Here is an 18,138-nt window from a genome sequence, read left to right on the forward strand (position 1 = left end):
TGTCTTAGCAGATTACTGTCCCTAAAACAAATGTCCCATTCTATTCCTGTTCAACTGTAACATTTTGGAATTCCTATCACTTCCTGTTGCCCCAAAGACATATACAATTGGATATATCATACAGGGAAAATTAGGAATCTGACAGAGGTTTTCACTCATTCCCATTCTATCCATAATGCAAAAATAAAGCTTGACCATCAGATGTAATCTAACATAAGAGGTGTTTCTGTTATTTCGTCCTCATGCCCCGCTGGCTCCTAGACATTGTTCCATGGCCTGGTGACAGGAGAGTTAAATCTCTATGTGTACTGGGGTCACAGTCCTCCACATAGTAACATGAGCAAAGTTCAGAGCATCAGATAGAGAGATATGGAGATCTGTGCACACTCGGAAATACAACACAAGAACTGACACAGATCTGCGGAAACACAATATGCACACCTGTGTGGGACGCACTGTGCAGCACTGAGCACAGAACTGAAAGATATAAGAACAGGGGGACGAGGAGCTGCCATAAGGTAAGTGACCACGTAGGTGTATCTATTCTACGATATCTTCTGGTGTATTACTGTTGATATATACTAACATGTCTATAAGTTGTTCTTTCCTTGTGTGAGTTGTGATCGTAAATCTGACGCATACACACATGGACTCCTAAAAGAACGAACAGGGTGAATGCAACAAAAATAGTGCTTCAAATCGCAGCATTTTGTAATTCACCCCATTCTATCCCATCGCCATGAGAGGCGATTTACACTTTTTAGCTGATGCTACATTTTAAAGTTCAATAATTTCATCAACGCTGATCGCCATAAGGGCCGAATGGCTGGATCGCTAGATATAGTTCACCAGAAGTGGTTCACCACTTAGCAGGTGTAGGATGCCATAGGCAATTTATTTCCCGATTAGCGGTAATCACTAAACAACCATCCAAGGACAACCAATGTAATTTTCTATGGGGGGGGGGGGGGGGGACGCAGCAGGGTGCCTCTCGTTGTGTCCTCTCCATAGAACTGGGCAGTGCTAAGTGTTCAGAGCTTGTTCATATTACTATGGCTGGAAAGAATCACCACAGATAGTCTGCATGTAGCACCATAAACCTTAATCCCTGTACAGATTTCAGATAAATGTCAAATTACTTTTGCTGGAAACAATCTTCCGTGATTGTTTCTAGTGACAGATGAACAAAGAAGTTTGTTACACACAGCACCCTTCTGTTCAATAGAGATGGGAGGGGGAGGATACAGCTGACACCCTGCTGCGTCCTCCCCCCGTAGAAAATCACAGTGTCTGACTTTGGTTGTTTAGTGTCTATTGAAATGCTCAGAAGTAATTCCTGATCGATTGTTCATCAATCCCCTGTGACAAATGTATGATTGACGTTGAGGTACCACTGTACACATATCAGATTTTCGCTCAAAGCAACCATGACTGTTCATCTCGGATGATGATTATCTGGCATGTGTACATAGTTTAAGCCAAGTTAGCAGATCTTCAACGAAACCCTGACAAAACCAAATGATCTGGTTTGCAGGTACAATAGACAGTCATGTGACCTTTGTCATTGTATGTATGCTTCATTAAGAGCACCTGTTGTGACTCATAATTTCAGGATTCATATGCCTAAGTGGACTTTAGCTATCAGCTGGTTACATCACCCCCTGAGATGATACAAAGCCGTTCTGCAATATAGTATCATGCACTGTGCACATGAAATATCGTTGTATGGACGGGTGGTGTCATGTGTAGCACTCTATACTGGGAAACTTTTCAAAGATTTCCACTCCATTTCTTTTTTTTTGGAACAGGAAGGTGCAGATATTTTTCAGCGTGCTGAACTTTGACCACACATAAGCCATATGTACACATTATATCCTATTGCCTGCTACAGGAAATGTGTTGTGTACTTTTATACATGGTCTTAAAAAATGAATTCAAAGCACATAAGGGTTTGTTTTTTATGATGGAATGGAGATGAGTTTGGGTAACAGTTTGTAATTTTGAGTTACAAGTTTTGTGCCCAGGAGTTTCTGAGAGCCTTAAAAAACTAGCTCGTTGGACCAAGGTTGGGCTGGGGACCTGGACTAATCCAAAGGAAGTGAGAAGGATCCATAAAAAAAACATAGCTTACCTGGCATATTTTTGTAAGTCAGGAGGGATTGGGGGCCCAGTTAAGAGCCAAATGGCTGTTCTGTGACCCTTTAAAGGCACACAAAAAACCAATTTCACTGGAGCCCAGTAGAGGTTTTTCTTTAGTTCTTTGGTGGGACCCTGCACTGGACCATACCAAGTTTAAAAATTATGGGATTTTTTTTTAATAAATTGGATCAGTTTACCAGTTATCACTGACCACTTTAATGGAGTCCCACCTAATACATATATATTTTTTTTTTTTATCATATCACCATATGGAGTGACAGTGTTCTGAATGCAATCTCAGCTATCCATTGTTGTGAGCAGGGGACCCCTGTTGATGAGTAAATGATGTATTCAGACTGTTGCACCAATCTGCCCTTGCTATTACCTATATATTTCTTCTATGGCAACAACCATGCAATTTCAGAATGCCCCCACTTTTCAACTTATTTTCATGCTCTGCAATTGACTGCAGATAGGTGGCTAACTTTTTAGATTAAAGCAGCCAACACTTCATGTCTCTGCTAAATGTTCCAGAAGACCAAATTTTAGGGCTAAATTAATGGTGACCAACTGCTGAAGGGCTAATGAGGGAGGCAAAAAGTTGGAGTTCCATATTACAATTAAGTGGCCAGAAATTAAAATTGTCCTTTCTCTAACTCAAGGGAGTCTTGAGTTGTTTAAGTTCTGTCTATGGGAAGGTTCTGAGGCTTGGTGATGGGCACAGCCCAGCCATAGGCAGTACTGGTATTTTCTTCCCAACGAGAAATGCGTTGTTAGGAACAGAGCTGGCTCATTCTCAAATCATCCCTGAACAGGAGTGTAGGATACATTGGATGTCGAGGGGGCCCAGCATACAACCTTCATACCCCTGCAGTTAACCAGAAAAATAGCTCTTTTGGTTAAAGTCGTGCACTTTTGCAGGAGGATGAACTTGTGGGCAAGTGGTGTCTTATGGGGCCATGTCAGTATAGCCAACAGGGACGCTTCTACTGCATCTTTTGAAATCTTTATTGATGTCATTTAAAGGAATCGGGGGGTACTTTGCCTAGAGATCCATACTGCCTTAAGGCAAAAGTTCAGCCAAATTGTGAGGTTGCAGTGAGGTTACCACTTTCTTACGCCTAAGAATAGCATCTGCAGTTGAGACCCTACATGTACAGGTCCATGGCCACCCATTGGGAAAGAAAAGGGGCTGTAAGAAGGAGTTCAGTACAGCCCACTGCCAACCTCTGGTTAAAATTAAAATTATTAAGAGCCAGAGGTATGACCAACATTATAATATTAAATAGATGCTCAAGAAACAGGATTAAAGTCCTTTTCAAACTTAAGTTTATCAATACCATGTCAAAGTCCACAAATGATTAGATAAAGAGGGAAGCAATGCCTAGAGCCTGATGGCATTTGTCCTTGCTGATTTATCTGCATAAAATCTTATTTTTCTCTGACTTCTTATTCACAAACAAGCCTGAGATAAAAGTGACCAAATCCAAATAGATATAAACCAAAAAAATAGCTACAAAAATGTTTAAAAAATGTAAAAATTAACCTCTAAATTTCCCTCTTCTGAAAGTCCTTTATTTAGAACTGTACTCTCTCTTTCATGTGGTTGTCTCCCTGTTGTTCCTTGAATTTGTCTACATTGTGGACAAGCCTTGTATTGTCCCATTTGGCTTCTTGGGTGCTTGCCACCTGGTGGTAGCCATAGTGGAGCTTCTTGGGCAACTGGTGGTTGCCATTGTGGAGCTTTTTGGGGACTGCTTAATGGAACAACCTTTTTTGGTTGGCACAAAGCCCTTCCCTGCTATGACATATAAGTTGGCTAAGCATAGGAATGGCTATTTCTACCTTCGAGAAGAATTTGTATGTTAGGTGCCATCAAACGTTTGTTCAGTACAGACATATTGATAACTGTGGCTTTATATTGTGTCCAGTTTGCAATGAATGATGCCTTGTTAACTTGTTTCTTCTATGAACAGGTGATATACATACAAGATCTGGGATGGAGGACTTCATAAGGAAATACATCCTGTCCATCAGTGTCTTTCAATGGGTGCTGACCTTTCTCCTAATGGGTAAGTGGAAACAAAGCACTGACATTGTTTTTCTATCTGACTCATTTGTTAACCCTTGGAGAGTTGCAGAGTTGGAGATCTTTGATACAAAGTCCAAAGGCCATGAGTAAAGTTAAGATGAGGACATACATCTTTAGATCTTACACCACTCTCACATTCAATGGAATTTATCAGGGACACACACTTAGCCAAGGACCCCCAGGTTATATCCTATAGCACTCTAGGTTTTTCCGAGTGTCCAAGGCTCACACCCACCTCTTTGAAGACATCGATTTTCCTGCTCCCCTGGGTCTTCAAAAATAATCTAGTAGGTCTCTATTGTGGGATCAAAAACTCACTTAGAATAAGAAATTTCACTCAGTTAAATTTTTTTCTAGTGGTCCTTCTCTATTAAACTCTTTTAAAGCCTCCCAGGACACTGGAAGCTCCTGAAGAAACTTGGCTTATATGCCCCCAAGACAAGGGACTCTATAAATTTTCCACATGGCAAGCCTTATTTTCTCAGAGTACACAGAGAAAACTATTCTAATTCTTATTGCCTTCAAATAACCTTTAGGTTAGTGAGGAACATTGATATTTAGGTTTATTTTACTCAAAATGTTGAGTTAACAGGTCTTTTACTAGGCAAATCGAAAACTCTTACAAAAAGTAGTTCATAGATTTAAAACAAAACTTTTTTGTCACTTGCCTGAGAAATCTAACACTTTTCAAGTCCCTGCAATCCCAGTAGCTGGTTCCACAGTATGTTGATCATATATAATACTTGCCCCAGTGCATTTACAGAACTGGTTTCCTTGTTTGTCCTGTTGGCACACAGCTCTAAAGAGGGGGGATTGGTGCTTACATCATCTGCCTCTAAAAAAATTGGATGGGCTCAAATTTGCACAAATTTTAAAATTAAGAAAATTAAGGACTTAAACCTTGTTTTTGTAGGGGTCTTGCAATCCTACACACAAGTAAGCTATGACATTAACTGATTTATGAGTTTTTACTCATAAGCCCCAATCTATTACAGATATGAGATGCCATGGGCCTACTGTTATAAGCAAAGGAAAATTTTTTATGCAGTGCAGTTAATATTTTTTTTATATTTCTCCAGGGATATTTTTCACCTTGTTGCTCATCTATCTCCTGTTCACCTCATTTTGGCTGATTCCAGTGGTCTACTTCACCTGGTTGTTAATTGACTGGGACACTCCAGTTCGAGGTAACAATCTTTTATAAATAAATGTCACTGTCTGATATAATACTTGCTAATATTTTCTTATTATGTGGAAACTTGTGATCACTGGGTCTTGGTTGTCTCCCAACAGGTGGTCGTAGAGTGGAATGGGTGAGGAGGTGGACAATTTGGAAGAATTTCAGAGACTACTTCCCTATAAAGGTATTTATTTATTACCATACATATAGGTATGCTCATGCAACCCATGTTTCTTATTACTCTCTATGTACCTTTTGGGTCATCGCTGAGTTTTCTACTTTTTATGTCTGATTCTGAGACCTTACTGATTTTTGTTACTTTAATAATGTGTAAGTATTCTGATTCATTGAAGATCTTTGGAAGGTAATGGTTTTCCAAGACCTAGTGGATGAATCGGTGATTAAGTTTATTTTAGCTGGATATCAAGAATACTAAGGTTATGGCAACACGTTTTATTTTAGACAGTTTATGTTGAAGACATTGAAGTAGTAGACAGCTTTTACTTCCTTGAAACACTTATTACCAATAGCACTCAGGAAGCAATACTCAGATTGGCAGCTAAAGGAACAAGGATGAAAGATCTAGACATGATTTTCAAACATACCGATGTGTCTATAAAAACAAATATCAGAATTGTCCAGGCGGCAGTGTTTTCTGTCATCCTGTAAGGATGTGATGGCTGAACAATGAAAAAGCAAAACAAGAAAAGTATTTGATGCCTCTAAGCTTTGATGTTGGTTAAGAATTTTTGCAATATTGTGGATAAGAATGAATACAGACAAATAGATCCTTTCACTGGAAGATCAGTTGACAAGACTGAAGCTGCTCTAGTTGGGACATAATATTAGAATGAAAAGAATCACTGCAAAGGACTATAATATTGGAAAAGTCAAAAACTAAAAGAAAATAACAATATCCAGCAATACGATAGTTAGATGGAACTAATAAATTATGAATATGCCATTGTGAGGACCCAAACAGAAGACAAATACTTCTGAATGATCAAAGAAGGGTTGGGACTTATGTTTAATGGAATATTCACTATCTCATTTTGTCCTTATGGCTATTGTTAAAAAAAAGTGATGGGAAATCCATACTCTTACAGTTCCCCTAGGTGTGATAGTAAGTGATGACCATGGTTTAAATAAAGAGATGGGAAATTAATTTTTCTAGGTTGCAGTTGCAGCAGAATTTGAGAGTAAATGTTCAAGTTCCAGTCTTTTGAGATAGTTCCTCTTACTTCCTGTGTCTCTGGGGCAAGAAATGAAGAAATAATGCTTAGAATAACAGAATAACACAGACAGAACAAAAAGTTTGATAACAAATAAAAGCACCACTTCAAATGTTCAGAATAACATAGCATAACATATATATATATATATATATATATATAAAATTGTATTGTTTATTATATTATGTATAATATTTTCTCTAGGAAAAAGTCAACTTATTGCAGGGGGCAACAAAGATCCCTTATTTTAGTGTTGTATTAACAGAAGAGAAGAGCAAAACCTGGAGCAGGCTCTACATTCACAGAAAGAAGTATCCATGAGTAAGACTCACAAAAGAGCAAACCTTGAGAAAAAATAATCTTCACATATGAGCATTTTTCAGGAATATTTGTTTCTGTGTTAGTACATCCTGGTCCAGATTGTCTCTTTTTTCAGTTTATATACAGCCCTAAAGAAGTGAGATCTTTACCCCCGAAGCAGTGAATAAAAATAAAAATTGTTTTGGATTTTGCAAGCAGAGTGGCACTTCTATGCTTCCTCATGTTTCAATAAAGGTCCATCTTGATGAATCTTGGAAAAACAAAGTTGTAACAATGTGATAAATAATAAATGTATTAATTAATGGCCTTATAATGAGAAAAAAAAATGAAAATTATTTTAGGCCATGTGCTCTTAAAATAAAAAACAAGGGTTGCCATTTTTATCTGACGATGCTCAAGTAGTGGCAACCTTCATTATTGTCTTATGGCAGGTTTCTTTTAATCACTTAATAGTATTACCCATTGTACATCTCATTATCATCGTTTGTGTCTTCTCATTCTTGACAGCTAGTGCAGTCTTCTACACTAAGCCCCGACAGGAATTATGTTCTTGGTTGTCACCCTCATGGCATCCTCGCCACTGCCTCTTTTTGCAACTTTGCTACGGAGGCCACTGGCTTCTCCGATGTGTATCCAGGGATCCGTCCTTGGTTGGCAGTCCTCGCAGGGGTATTCCGGCTGCCCATATACCGTGATTACCTCATGTCTGCAGGTAAGCAATTCAATAAAAAAAAATTTTGTAGCACTTGTGTATGAAATAAATTAGGTGATAAAATCTTTAGATAACTAAGGAAAAAAATACTACTGGGTTGAGAAACTTGCAACAACTTAGGGCTTGGGTCAGATGGCCAGTTAACTAGTCAGCAAACTCTTCAATGTCCTGGTTATCAATACAATGAATTGGAGCTGTTAAAATCCCTTTGTGTTTGGGTTTAGTGTGGTTTTTAGGATGCTTTATGCAGTATCTCTTGGTTGTCTGATTCTTAACTGCCTCCAAAGACTTCCAACCTTTCCAACAAACACTCACAAATGACTGTCAAAATGCTATGGAATGCCCGCAGATGCCCCCAAACTTTTGACACACAACTGTATGAACTTAACCTAAAACCTAAGACAAACAGAAGATCTACACTCGCAGTAGGGTATAGGGTCCTATAAGGACCTATAAGGTAGTGACCCTTGAATTTCCGCTAGTGGGAGAAAGTTACAGTGCACTGGATCTCTTAAAGCAGTAGGTGTCATCGGTCAGGTCTTGGCATCTTTAGGAGAATTTTATTCATATACAAGTTTCTCAGTAGGGGTGGCTGAAAGTTGTCCCCTTTCATTAGTATGGACTGGGTTTGGATGAAGGAAACCACCAATGGCAGAACATAAATAATGAACTCTGGATTAGCTTTATTCAGACTTTTAGGGACTAAGTCATGGGAAAAATGGCTTCACCCAAAAAATTACTCTTTCTTTTATCTAAATTTTACCAAATTTTTTACATTGTTTTACCATGTTTACCCATAAGTGTGAATCCAAGGTGCAAATTTGGGACAAAATGTGGGAGAATCTGAATGTGAATACATTAATAAATATACCTGATTGTCCATAAAAAGAGCCTTGCTTCCTACTGGTGAACTAACTGATATTTGAAATGATCATACCCCAGATGCCTCCAATTTTGTCAGTACACCGGTCAACAGTACCAGTTCTGATAAAAAAAGGAATCTTTTGAACCTCTTAAACGCTTTAGCTTTTTTGATGCATTAGATTGAATAAAATAATCTGGACCTTATATGTATTCATTTTCTTTGTCCCCATTGGAGACATAGCCCAACTTTGTGTTGTCTTCCCCAAAGGAGGCAAAGGCAGAGGTTCTAACCTTTCCCTGCTCTTTCTAGAACTGCCTGAAGTTATGCTATAATCCATCAAAGTCTTTGTCGTGGGTTTCAATATCTTTTCTCCTCCATCTTCATTCCCAGGAATTGCTCCTGTAAGTAAGGATAGCTTGAAATACATTCTCAGCAACTGTGGCACTGGAAATGCCGTGTTTATTGTGGTGGGAGGTGCAGCAGAGTCCCTGAAGAGCAGTCCGGGAGAACATGTGGTCACCCTAAGTACCAGAAAAGGATTTGTCCGACTGGCCCTGGAGAATGGGTAGGTTTCAGTGCCAAAAGATGTCCCTACAGGGCAAACTTTAGTCAAGAAAAACAAAGTTCTGTTCTGATAGGTGGCACCAAAAAAATTGACTTACAGATTGCATACGTTGATCATCCAAACCATTAAAACCACCATCCTGAAATTATGTAGGCTCCCCTTTTACCACGAAAACAGCTCTGGCCTTTTAAGACATGGACTCCACAAGACCTCAGAAGGTGTCCTAGGTTATCTGGCAACAAAACATTAGAATGAGAACCTTTAAGTCACACTACGTATTTTGAACTGCCTTGTTCCTATAGGGCATCCTTCTGCCAACCTTCTCTCAAATAATTAACGCACCCAGCCATCCACCTGTTCTAAAACATGATTTGTCAGACCAGGATACCTTCTTCCTTTGCTCCATGGTCCAGTTCTGATGCTTATGTGCCTGTTGTAGGTCACTTTCAGCAGTGGACAGGGTTGAGCATGGGCACTCTGGTCTGTGTCTACACAACCTAATTTTTGTTGAACATTTAGTATTTAGGGAACTTGAGTTACTCTCTTTTGTGGGGTTTGAACCAGGTGGGTAAGCCTTCCAACCCGTTACACACATCAATGAACCTTCCCTGGACCACTTTTTGATAGGTAATAACCACTGCATAATATTAACAACCCAAAAACTCCACCAAATTTGGTGTTCTATCCATCACAACTTGGACCTGAGTCCCTCAGAACCTACACTTGCTAATGGTATGTTGCAAAAGAACTCAATATTACAGCGTTCTAACTACTCCTATTCAATCCAAATCTAAAAATAAATCGAAAATGTGGCCATAGATGCACTTTTACAGGGTATAACTGTATCTCTCATTTCCTACAGGGCAGACCTGGTCCCGGTGTATTGCTTTGGAGAGAATGACATCTATGAACAAGTTCGCTTCACTGAGGACTCCTGGGGCTGGAAGTTACAACTTCTCTTCCAGAAACATATAGGATTTGCCCCATGCCTTTTTAAAGGCACTGGGGTGTTTGGAGAAGGCAGTTGGGGTCTCAACCCATTCCCTCGACCCCTAACATCTGTAGGTAAGTATGTTATTTGCACTCTATAGGGCTCAATCTACAAGCATAAAGTAGGCTGGGGAGGGACAAAAATATAGAAAGAAGCTACAGGGCAGAAACATAAAGGCTGGACAGGTCAACAGAGAAGGAGGAAAAAACAGAGAATGAGCCTGGAAGGGGCAAAAAAAGGTAAACAACTGGAGAGGACAGAGATAGAAAGGATGTGGAAGAGAGCAGAAACATAAAAGGAGACTGAATGGGGCATAAAAAGATAGAAGACTGCAGAGGGCAGAAACAGATAAAAGAAGGTCGATAGGTCAGAAAAAAAAATCTGCATAGAAAAGGAAAAGAGTAAGAGGCTGTACAGGGCAGAAACCTACACGAAGGCTGGAGAAAGGTGCAATAGATGAATATATGAAAAAGCAAAATCAGAGAAAGCTGTAGACAGCAGATTTTGGAGAAGGAAGGCCGTAAAGAGCAGATTTTAGAGAAGGGAGGCTGTAGAGAGCAGATTTTGGAGAAGGAAGGCCGTATAGAGCAGATTTTAGAGAAGGAGGCTGTAGAGAGCAAATGTTGGAGAAGGAAGGCTGTAGAGAGCAGATTTTAGAGAAGGTAGGCTGTAGAGAGCAGATCCTTCTGACAGGCATCTTTATTACCCAACCCTTTCCCCTAAGTCTTACTCCTTCAGCTGCATTCCCTGTCATGGTGTAAGCATTGGTAGCAATCCCTATCCTGCCCACAAGCTGGTTCTGTGTTAAAAAATGAGACATACTGATGATATCATCTCAGGCTGGACAAAGTCACCAATTGGAGGTCAAGTAAGAGGCTGTACAGGGCAGAAACCTACACGAAGGCTGGAGAAAGGTGCAATAGATGAATATATGAAAAAGCAAAATCAGAGAAAGCTGTAGACAGCAGATTTTGGAGAAGGAAGGCCGTAAAGAGCAGATTTTAGAGAAGGGAGGCTGTAGAGAGCAGATTTTGGAGAAGGAAGGCCGTATAGAGCAGATTTTAGAGAAGGAGGCTGTAGAGAGCAAATGTTGGAGAAGGAAGGCTGTAGAGAGCAGATTTTAGAGAAGGTAGGCTGTAGAGAGCAGATCCTTCTGACAGGCATCTTTATTACCCAACCCTTTCCCCTAAGTCTTACTCCTTCAGCTGCATTCCCTGTCATGGTGTAAGCATTGGTAGCAATCCCTATCCTGCCCACAAGCTGGTTCTGTGTTAAAAAATGAGACATACTGATGATATCATCTCAGGCTGGACAAAGTCACCAATTGGAGGTCACAGGCATCCTCGCTAAAACATGAGCTATCAAATGGCATTGCCAATATGCTGAATGTACAGGTGACTGGGACTCTTTAAAGAAGTCAGCATTTTTTAAATGTTTAAAACAATATGTGCAAAAAAAAGGCATGGGAGGCAGAATCATTTTTGCTTTGCTACAAAATGCTGTGCAGAGTGGAAAACTGACATATTCTGCAATATCCATTATTAGGATATTGTGCAAGGCTTATATATACGTGATCTTCTGGGGGATGTATAGGTGGGGTATTTTGCAGGATCCGTTGGTGAGATATGCTGCCAATATGATGTAGACTTGTGGTATGTCTGGATGAGATGTTCTGCAGTTTTTTGTGATGTGTCTGTGTGAGATGTTCTGCAGTTTTTTTGTGATGTGTCTGTGTGAGATACTCTGCAGGTACCTGTGTTGTATCGGGGTGAGATGCCCGGCAGGTCCCTATGATGTATCTGGGTGGGATGCTCTGCAGGTGCCTGTGATGTATTTGGGTGAGATGCTCTACAGGTGCCCGTGATAACTCTGGGTGAGATGTTCTGCATGTGCCTGTGATGTATCTGGGTGAGATGTTCTGCATGTGCCTGTGATGTATCTGGGTGAGATGTACTGCAGGTGCCTGTGATGTATCTGGGTGAGATGCTCTGCAGGTGCCTGTGATGTATCTGGGTGAGATGCTCTGCAGGTACCTGTGATGTATCGGGGTGAAATGCCGGGCAGATCCCTGTGATGTATCGGGGTGAGATTTCAGATTGTCTGGGTATGAGGTGTACAGTACCTCTGCAGTGACGTGTGCAGGTGATACCTAGCAGGTAAAATTCCAGGGTATGTTAACAGAATCCCCAGACTGTAAGTCATCAGGTTACACAGATAGTACAAGAGCCATAGAGAGCTATATATAGAGCACAATGTCACCAAGGAGAGAGATAGGGGGCTATATATAGAGAGCAATGTGACAGACACAGAAAAGACAGAGACAGCAAGAGACAGAGGCAGAGGAGGGGCAGAGAGAAGGAGAGACAGGGACAGAGAGGCAGAGATGGGGGCTATATATACAGTACAAAGTGACAGACACAGAGGGAACAGACAGCAAAAAAAAGGGACAGAGGAGGTACAGAGAGAAGGAGACACAGGGACATATTAGGGAGAGATGGGAAGCTATATATAAAGCACAATGTGACAGACACACAGAGGACAGAGACAGCAAGAGACAGGAACAAATGAGCAAAAGCGTGAAGAGGGAGGGAGCATTCAGAGAACAACAAAACGAAAGAGACAGCTATATCACCTGACCAGGGATAAAGACTTGGATAAATAGAGGATAAGAGAAAAAGAAAACAAAAAAGACAAATAGCAAGAAATACTAAAAGAGAGAAAAGAGAGAGAAGAGAGGGATGATGAAAGGCCTGAGAGAGAAGAGAGTTAAAAATCAGAGACAGAGAGCAGAGAAAGGACAGGAACATTGAATAAAAGAAATGGATGGATCAGAGACATAAAAGAGATAAAAGAGGAGTGTGAATGAGAAATAGAGAGGGAGAAAGGAGAGGAGAAAGAATCAGAAACATAGAAAGAAGAAGGTGAGAAGAGACGATGACTACTAAGAGAACAGAAGAGAAAGGAAGGTTCGGAGACATGCAGGAGAGGAAAGAGAGGAATAGTGCAGAGTAAAAGTGGGATACTTAAAATAGAGATGAGAAAAGAATGGAGCAGAGACATAGAAAGAAGAGAGTGAGATGAGATAAAGACTACTAGTAGAAGAGAAAAAGAGATAAGAGAAGAGAAGAGAGGAAAAGAGAAAGGATGGTTCAGAGACAGGCAGGAGAGGAAAGAGAGGAATAGTGCAGAGTCAAGGTGGGATAGAAGAGAGTGAGAAGAGACGAACACTACTAGTAAAAGGAAAGAAGAGAAAAGAGAAGAAAAGAGAATAGAAGAGAAAGGATAGTTCAGAGACATGCAGGACAGAGAAAGAAGAGAGTGAGAAGAGACAAACACTACTAGTAGAAGAGAAGAATAGATAAGAGAAGAGAAGAAAAGAGAATAGAAGAGAAAGGATGTTCAGAGACATACAATAGAGAGGAGAGAGGGACAGAGCAGAAACATAGAAAGAAGAGAGTATGAAGAGATGAAGACTACTAGTAGAAGAGAAGAAGAGAAAAGAGAAGAGAAGAGAGGAAAAGAGAAAGGATGTTCAGAGACATGTAGGAGAGGAAAGAGAGGAATAGTGCAGAGTCAAGGTGGGATACTTACAATAGAGAGGAGAGAGGGACCGAGCAGAGACATAGAAAGAAGAGAGTGAGATGAGACAAAGACTACTAGTAGAGGAGAAGAAGAGATAAGAGAAGAGAAAGAATAGTTCAGAGACATGCAAGAGAGGAAAGACAGGAATAGTGCAGTCAAGCTGGGATACTTAGAATAGAGAGAAGAGAGGGACAAAGCAGAGACATAGAAAGAAGAGAGTGAGATGAGACGAAGACTACTAGTAAAGAGAATAAGAGATAAGAGAAGAGAAGGTAAAGGATGGTTCAGAGACATGCAGGCGAGGAAAGAGAGGAATAGTGCAGAGTCAAGGTGGGATACTTAGAATAGAGAGAAGAGAGGGATGGAGCAGAGATATAGAAAGAAGAGAGTGAGAAGAGAAGAAACCTACTAGTAGAAGAGAAGAGATAAGTAAAGAGAAGAGAAAGGATGGTTGAGAGACATGCAGGAGAGGAAAGAGAGGAATAGTGCAGAGTCAAGGTGGGATACTTACAATAGAGAGGAGAGAGGGATGGATCAGAAACATAGAAAGAAGAGAGTGAGAAGAGACAAACACTACTAGTAGAAGAGAAGAAGAGATAAGAGAAGAGAAGAAAAGAGAAGAGAAGGGAAAGGATGGTTCAGAGACATTCAGGAGAGGAAAGAGAGGAATAGTGCAGAGTCAAGGTGGGATACTTAAAATAGAGAGGAGAGAGGGACAGAGCAGAGACATAGAAAGAAGAGAGTGAGAAGAGATGAAGACTACTAGTAAAGAGAAGAAGAGATAAGAGAAGAGGCGATAAGAGAAGATAAAGGATGGTTCAGAAACATGCAGGAGAGGAAAGAGAGGAATAGTGCAGAGTCAAGGAGGGATACTTAAAATAAAGAGAGGGACGGAGCAGAGACAAAGAAAGAAGAGAGTGGGAAGAGACGAAGACTACTAGTAGAAGAGAAGAAGAGATAAGAGAAGAGAAATGATGGTTCAGTGACATACAGGAGAGGAAAGAGAGGAATAGTGCAGAGTGAAGGTGGGATACTTAGAATAGAGAGAAGAGAGGGATGCATCAGAGACATAGTGGAGAAAAGACAGTGATGGAGCAGATAGTTGGAGCAGAGAGAAGAAAGTGATGGAGCAGAGACATGGAGGAAAGATGAATGTAGCAAAAACATATTGGAGAGAGGAATGGGTGATGAATCAGACATGGGGAAATGATATATAAATATGTATATAGTACCAGTTACTAAATTATAGAATAATGTTGAAGACATCCAACTATGAAGGAACATGTTGTTTTATATTTAAGATTATTTAGAGTGGTCACCTTTTGCTTCGATGACAGCTTTGCAGTCCTGGTATTTACTCAGTCAGCTTCATGAAGTAGTCATCTGGATTGGTTTTCCATCAGTCCTGAAGGGGTTCTCCGAAGTGATTAGTACTTGTTGGCTGCTTTGCCTTCACTCTGCGGTCAACACAACCAATCCATCTTAGTTGGATTGAGATAATGGAGACTAGGTCATCAGACACAGCACTCCATCACTCTTCTTCTTGGTCTTCTTGGCCCTCAACTAGTCTGGAGGTGTGTTTGGGGCCTGTCTTCTTGAATTCTTCTGGAATTTTGAATAAATCACCAGGTAACTATGGACTCATCAGAGTTTAGACTTCCACTGGTCTAATTTCCATTCCTTGTATTTCTCAGGCCAAGCAGTTTTCTTGTTGTTGTTCCTCAGTAGTGGCTTCTTTGCAGCAATTCAACCATGAAATTCCGATTCATGCAGTTTCCTCTGAATAGTTGATGCTGAGATGTGCCTGCGTCTTGAACTCTTTGAAGCATTCATGTGGGGCTATTTTAATTTTCTGAGGCTGGTAAATCTAATGAATTTATTTTCTGCAGCAGAGGTAACCCTTGGTCCTTCTTTTCTGGGACAGTCTTCACGGAAGGCAGTTTCATCATAGTGTTTGATCCAGACTGCATTTCAGGCTACATTCAAAGTTACAAAAATTTCCCAGATTGACACCTTTGTGTGTTACAGTAATGCTGGGATATAGTTTCTCTTTACTTAGTTGAGTGGTTCCTGTCATATTATGGAGTGGTACAATAGTTGAATAGGGTTATTCACTGCATAGTACTGTGCCAACCTTTCCTCTGCGCTATACAATGAATGGTCCCACACACATTAAGAAGGCAAGAATTAGGAGGACCATTCCAGGTGATTAGCTCATGAATCTGATTGAGGAATTATGTATTGGGTGTCTGTGCCCTTATACCTATGTATTGGGTGTATGTACCCTTATACCTATGTATTGGGTGTCTGTGCCCTTATGTCTATGTAGTGGGTGTATGTACCCTTATATCTATGTATTGGGTATTTGTACCCTTATACCTATGTATTGGGTGTATGTGCCCCCTATATCTTTGTATTGGGTGTCTGTGCCCTGATTTCTGTGTATTAGGTGGCCGTGTTATAATGTCTTCTCCTTGCTATCTTCTACTACGTGGCTGTGTCCTGGTATTCATGCATTGGGTGGTTGTGTCCTGGCACCTGTGTATTAAGCACTTGTGTTCCTGTATTTGTGTAGTGGGTGGCTGTGTTCTGGTATAAGTACTTCAGGTGTCCTGATGTATTTTCCTTGGTATCCATTGGGTTTCTGTACCCCGGTATCCATGTATTGGGTGGTTGTACCCTGATTTCTGTGTATTGGGTAGCTGTACCCTGAGGTCTTTTCCTTGGTATCTTCTATTAGGTTTCTGTGCCCTGATTTTGTGTATTCTGTGTCCTGGTATCTGTGTATTAGGCAGTTGTGTCTCTATATCTGTGTATTGTGTAGCTGTTCCCTGGTATATGTGCATTAGAAAATGTCAAGATGCCTTTATGTTAGATTTCGGTGCCTTGGTGCAAAGGAGATGGCTCTGTCCTCATTTCTCTTCATTCTAAAATGCCTGCGCTCTGCTATCTGTGTATTACAAGTGCCTGTATATAGGACAATGCTGCTACAGTGCATGAAATGGTGATTTTTTCCCAGAATCTTCCATGTATTAGACATGTCAGTGTTGTGATATCTGTGTATTAGAGCTGTCTTTCTCTGTTGGGTCCTTGGGGCCCCTAATTATTAGGAGATCTCCAGTTTAGAAACAGTTACTTCTAAAATGAAATTATTGGTGGTGTGAATGCAGTGACCGCCTGTGTATTAGAGACATCTGTGCCTTGATATCTGTGTATTGGAGATGTCTGTGTCCTGATATCTATGTATTAGAGACATCTGTGCTTTGATATCTATGTATAGGAGATGTCTCTGTCCTGATATCCGTGTATTAGGTCTATGTCCTGATCTCTGTATATTAGGAGCCTGGGTCCATCAGTTACCCCTAACTGTCATGATTGTTCTGATTGTCCTCTAGGATGCTTTGTGATTGGCTGACCTTCAGATTTGTGTGTGATGTCTATGACTAGCCCAGTCTGTGTATTGGGACACCATCCTCTGGTAACTGTGTATTAGTAGCATGTATGGGGGTTATTAAATCCTTGTATTAGGATATACAGGTTGGGTTTTGATACTTGGACAGTCCGTCGGTTTGGTGGTTTAATATATGATGAGGTGGTACAAGGTGAACCCTCTAGCAGCCATTGAGAACTCATCTTTTAAAGGTTCAGCCCCCTAAAGGGGTAACCAGTCCCCTAAATCCCCCAACCAAAAACTGTAGAACTCCTAAATATATAATTCTCCCTGGTGTGATTACAATGACTCCATCACGGTGCTTCAATATGGCATCCAGCTCCATGGCAGTGGCTGAGTCGGACCTGTAGATGCCGACAGAATGGTGGCCATTGGCTGAATTGGGAGAGGCAGGCTTTCCTCACAATTTCTATATAGCCAAGTTTGTAGTCACCTGACCGACTCACCACTATGAGATGTAGGACGTCTTGGCAAAACTATGGCCATTGATTTAGAGTTGCCCTCCAGGTGGCTATAAAAGGCCTCACTCTTCTTCATTTTGGGATGGGGTTGCTTGGATCTTTGCCTATTTAGCCAAAAAAACATTTGTAATGTTGGATGAGAAGACCTGGCTGGTCATTGGTGTTCCAATTCATTTCAAAGATGTTTGGTTGAGGTTAGGGTTATGTGTAGACCACTCAAGTTTCTCCAGAGAAAACTCATCCAACCATGTCTTTATGGATCTGGCTTTGAGTACGGGTCACCATTGTGGTGGAACAGTAAAGGGCCTTCATCATTCTGTTAATGGCTATGTCAGGCTTAGCATATGACTGGCCCTGAATAGGCATACCAGGTGTTTACACCTGGATGCTACTTTACTGACCAGATCAGCTAAGTTTATGCCTAAATGGAGCCACCACCCAATCAAAAAGCTTCCATAGACTCTGGGTCTCCCTAACAGGTCCACAGTATGAGTGAATCCCTGAGGATCAAATGAAATATTTTCATCTCTAATAAGGTTGAGGTCAG

At 40.7% G+C, this 18,138-nt stretch overlaps 1 protein-coding gene across 1 annotated transcript; it reads left to right on the forward strand.

Moving 5' to 3' along the window:
- Positions 1–321: 321 nt before the first annotated feature.
- On the forward strand, positions 322–10,608 carry LOC140322797 (diacylglycerol O-acyltransferase 2-like). Its single transcript, XM_072399402.1, has 7 exons — positions 322–518; positions 4,116–4,211; positions 5,311–5,418; positions 5,525–5,595; positions 7,472–7,676; positions 8,932–9,106; positions 9,969–10,608. The coding sequence occupies exons 2-7, from the start codon at positions 4,139–4,141 to the stop codon at positions 10,195–10,197; spliced, it is 861 nt and encodes a 286-aa protein (XP_072255503.1). The 5' UTR covers positions 322–518; positions 4,116–4,138; the 3' UTR covers positions 10,198–10,608.
- Positions 10,609–18,138: the final 7,530 nt, after the last annotated feature.

Source organism: Pyxicephalus adspersus, chromosome 2 (assembly GCF_032062135.1).
Source record: "Pyxicephalus adspersus chromosome 2, UCB_Pads_2.0, whole genome shotgun sequence".
Taxonomy (NCBI): Eukaryota; Metazoa; Chordata; class Amphibia; order Anura; family Pyxicephalidae; genus Pyxicephalus; species Pyxicephalus adspersus.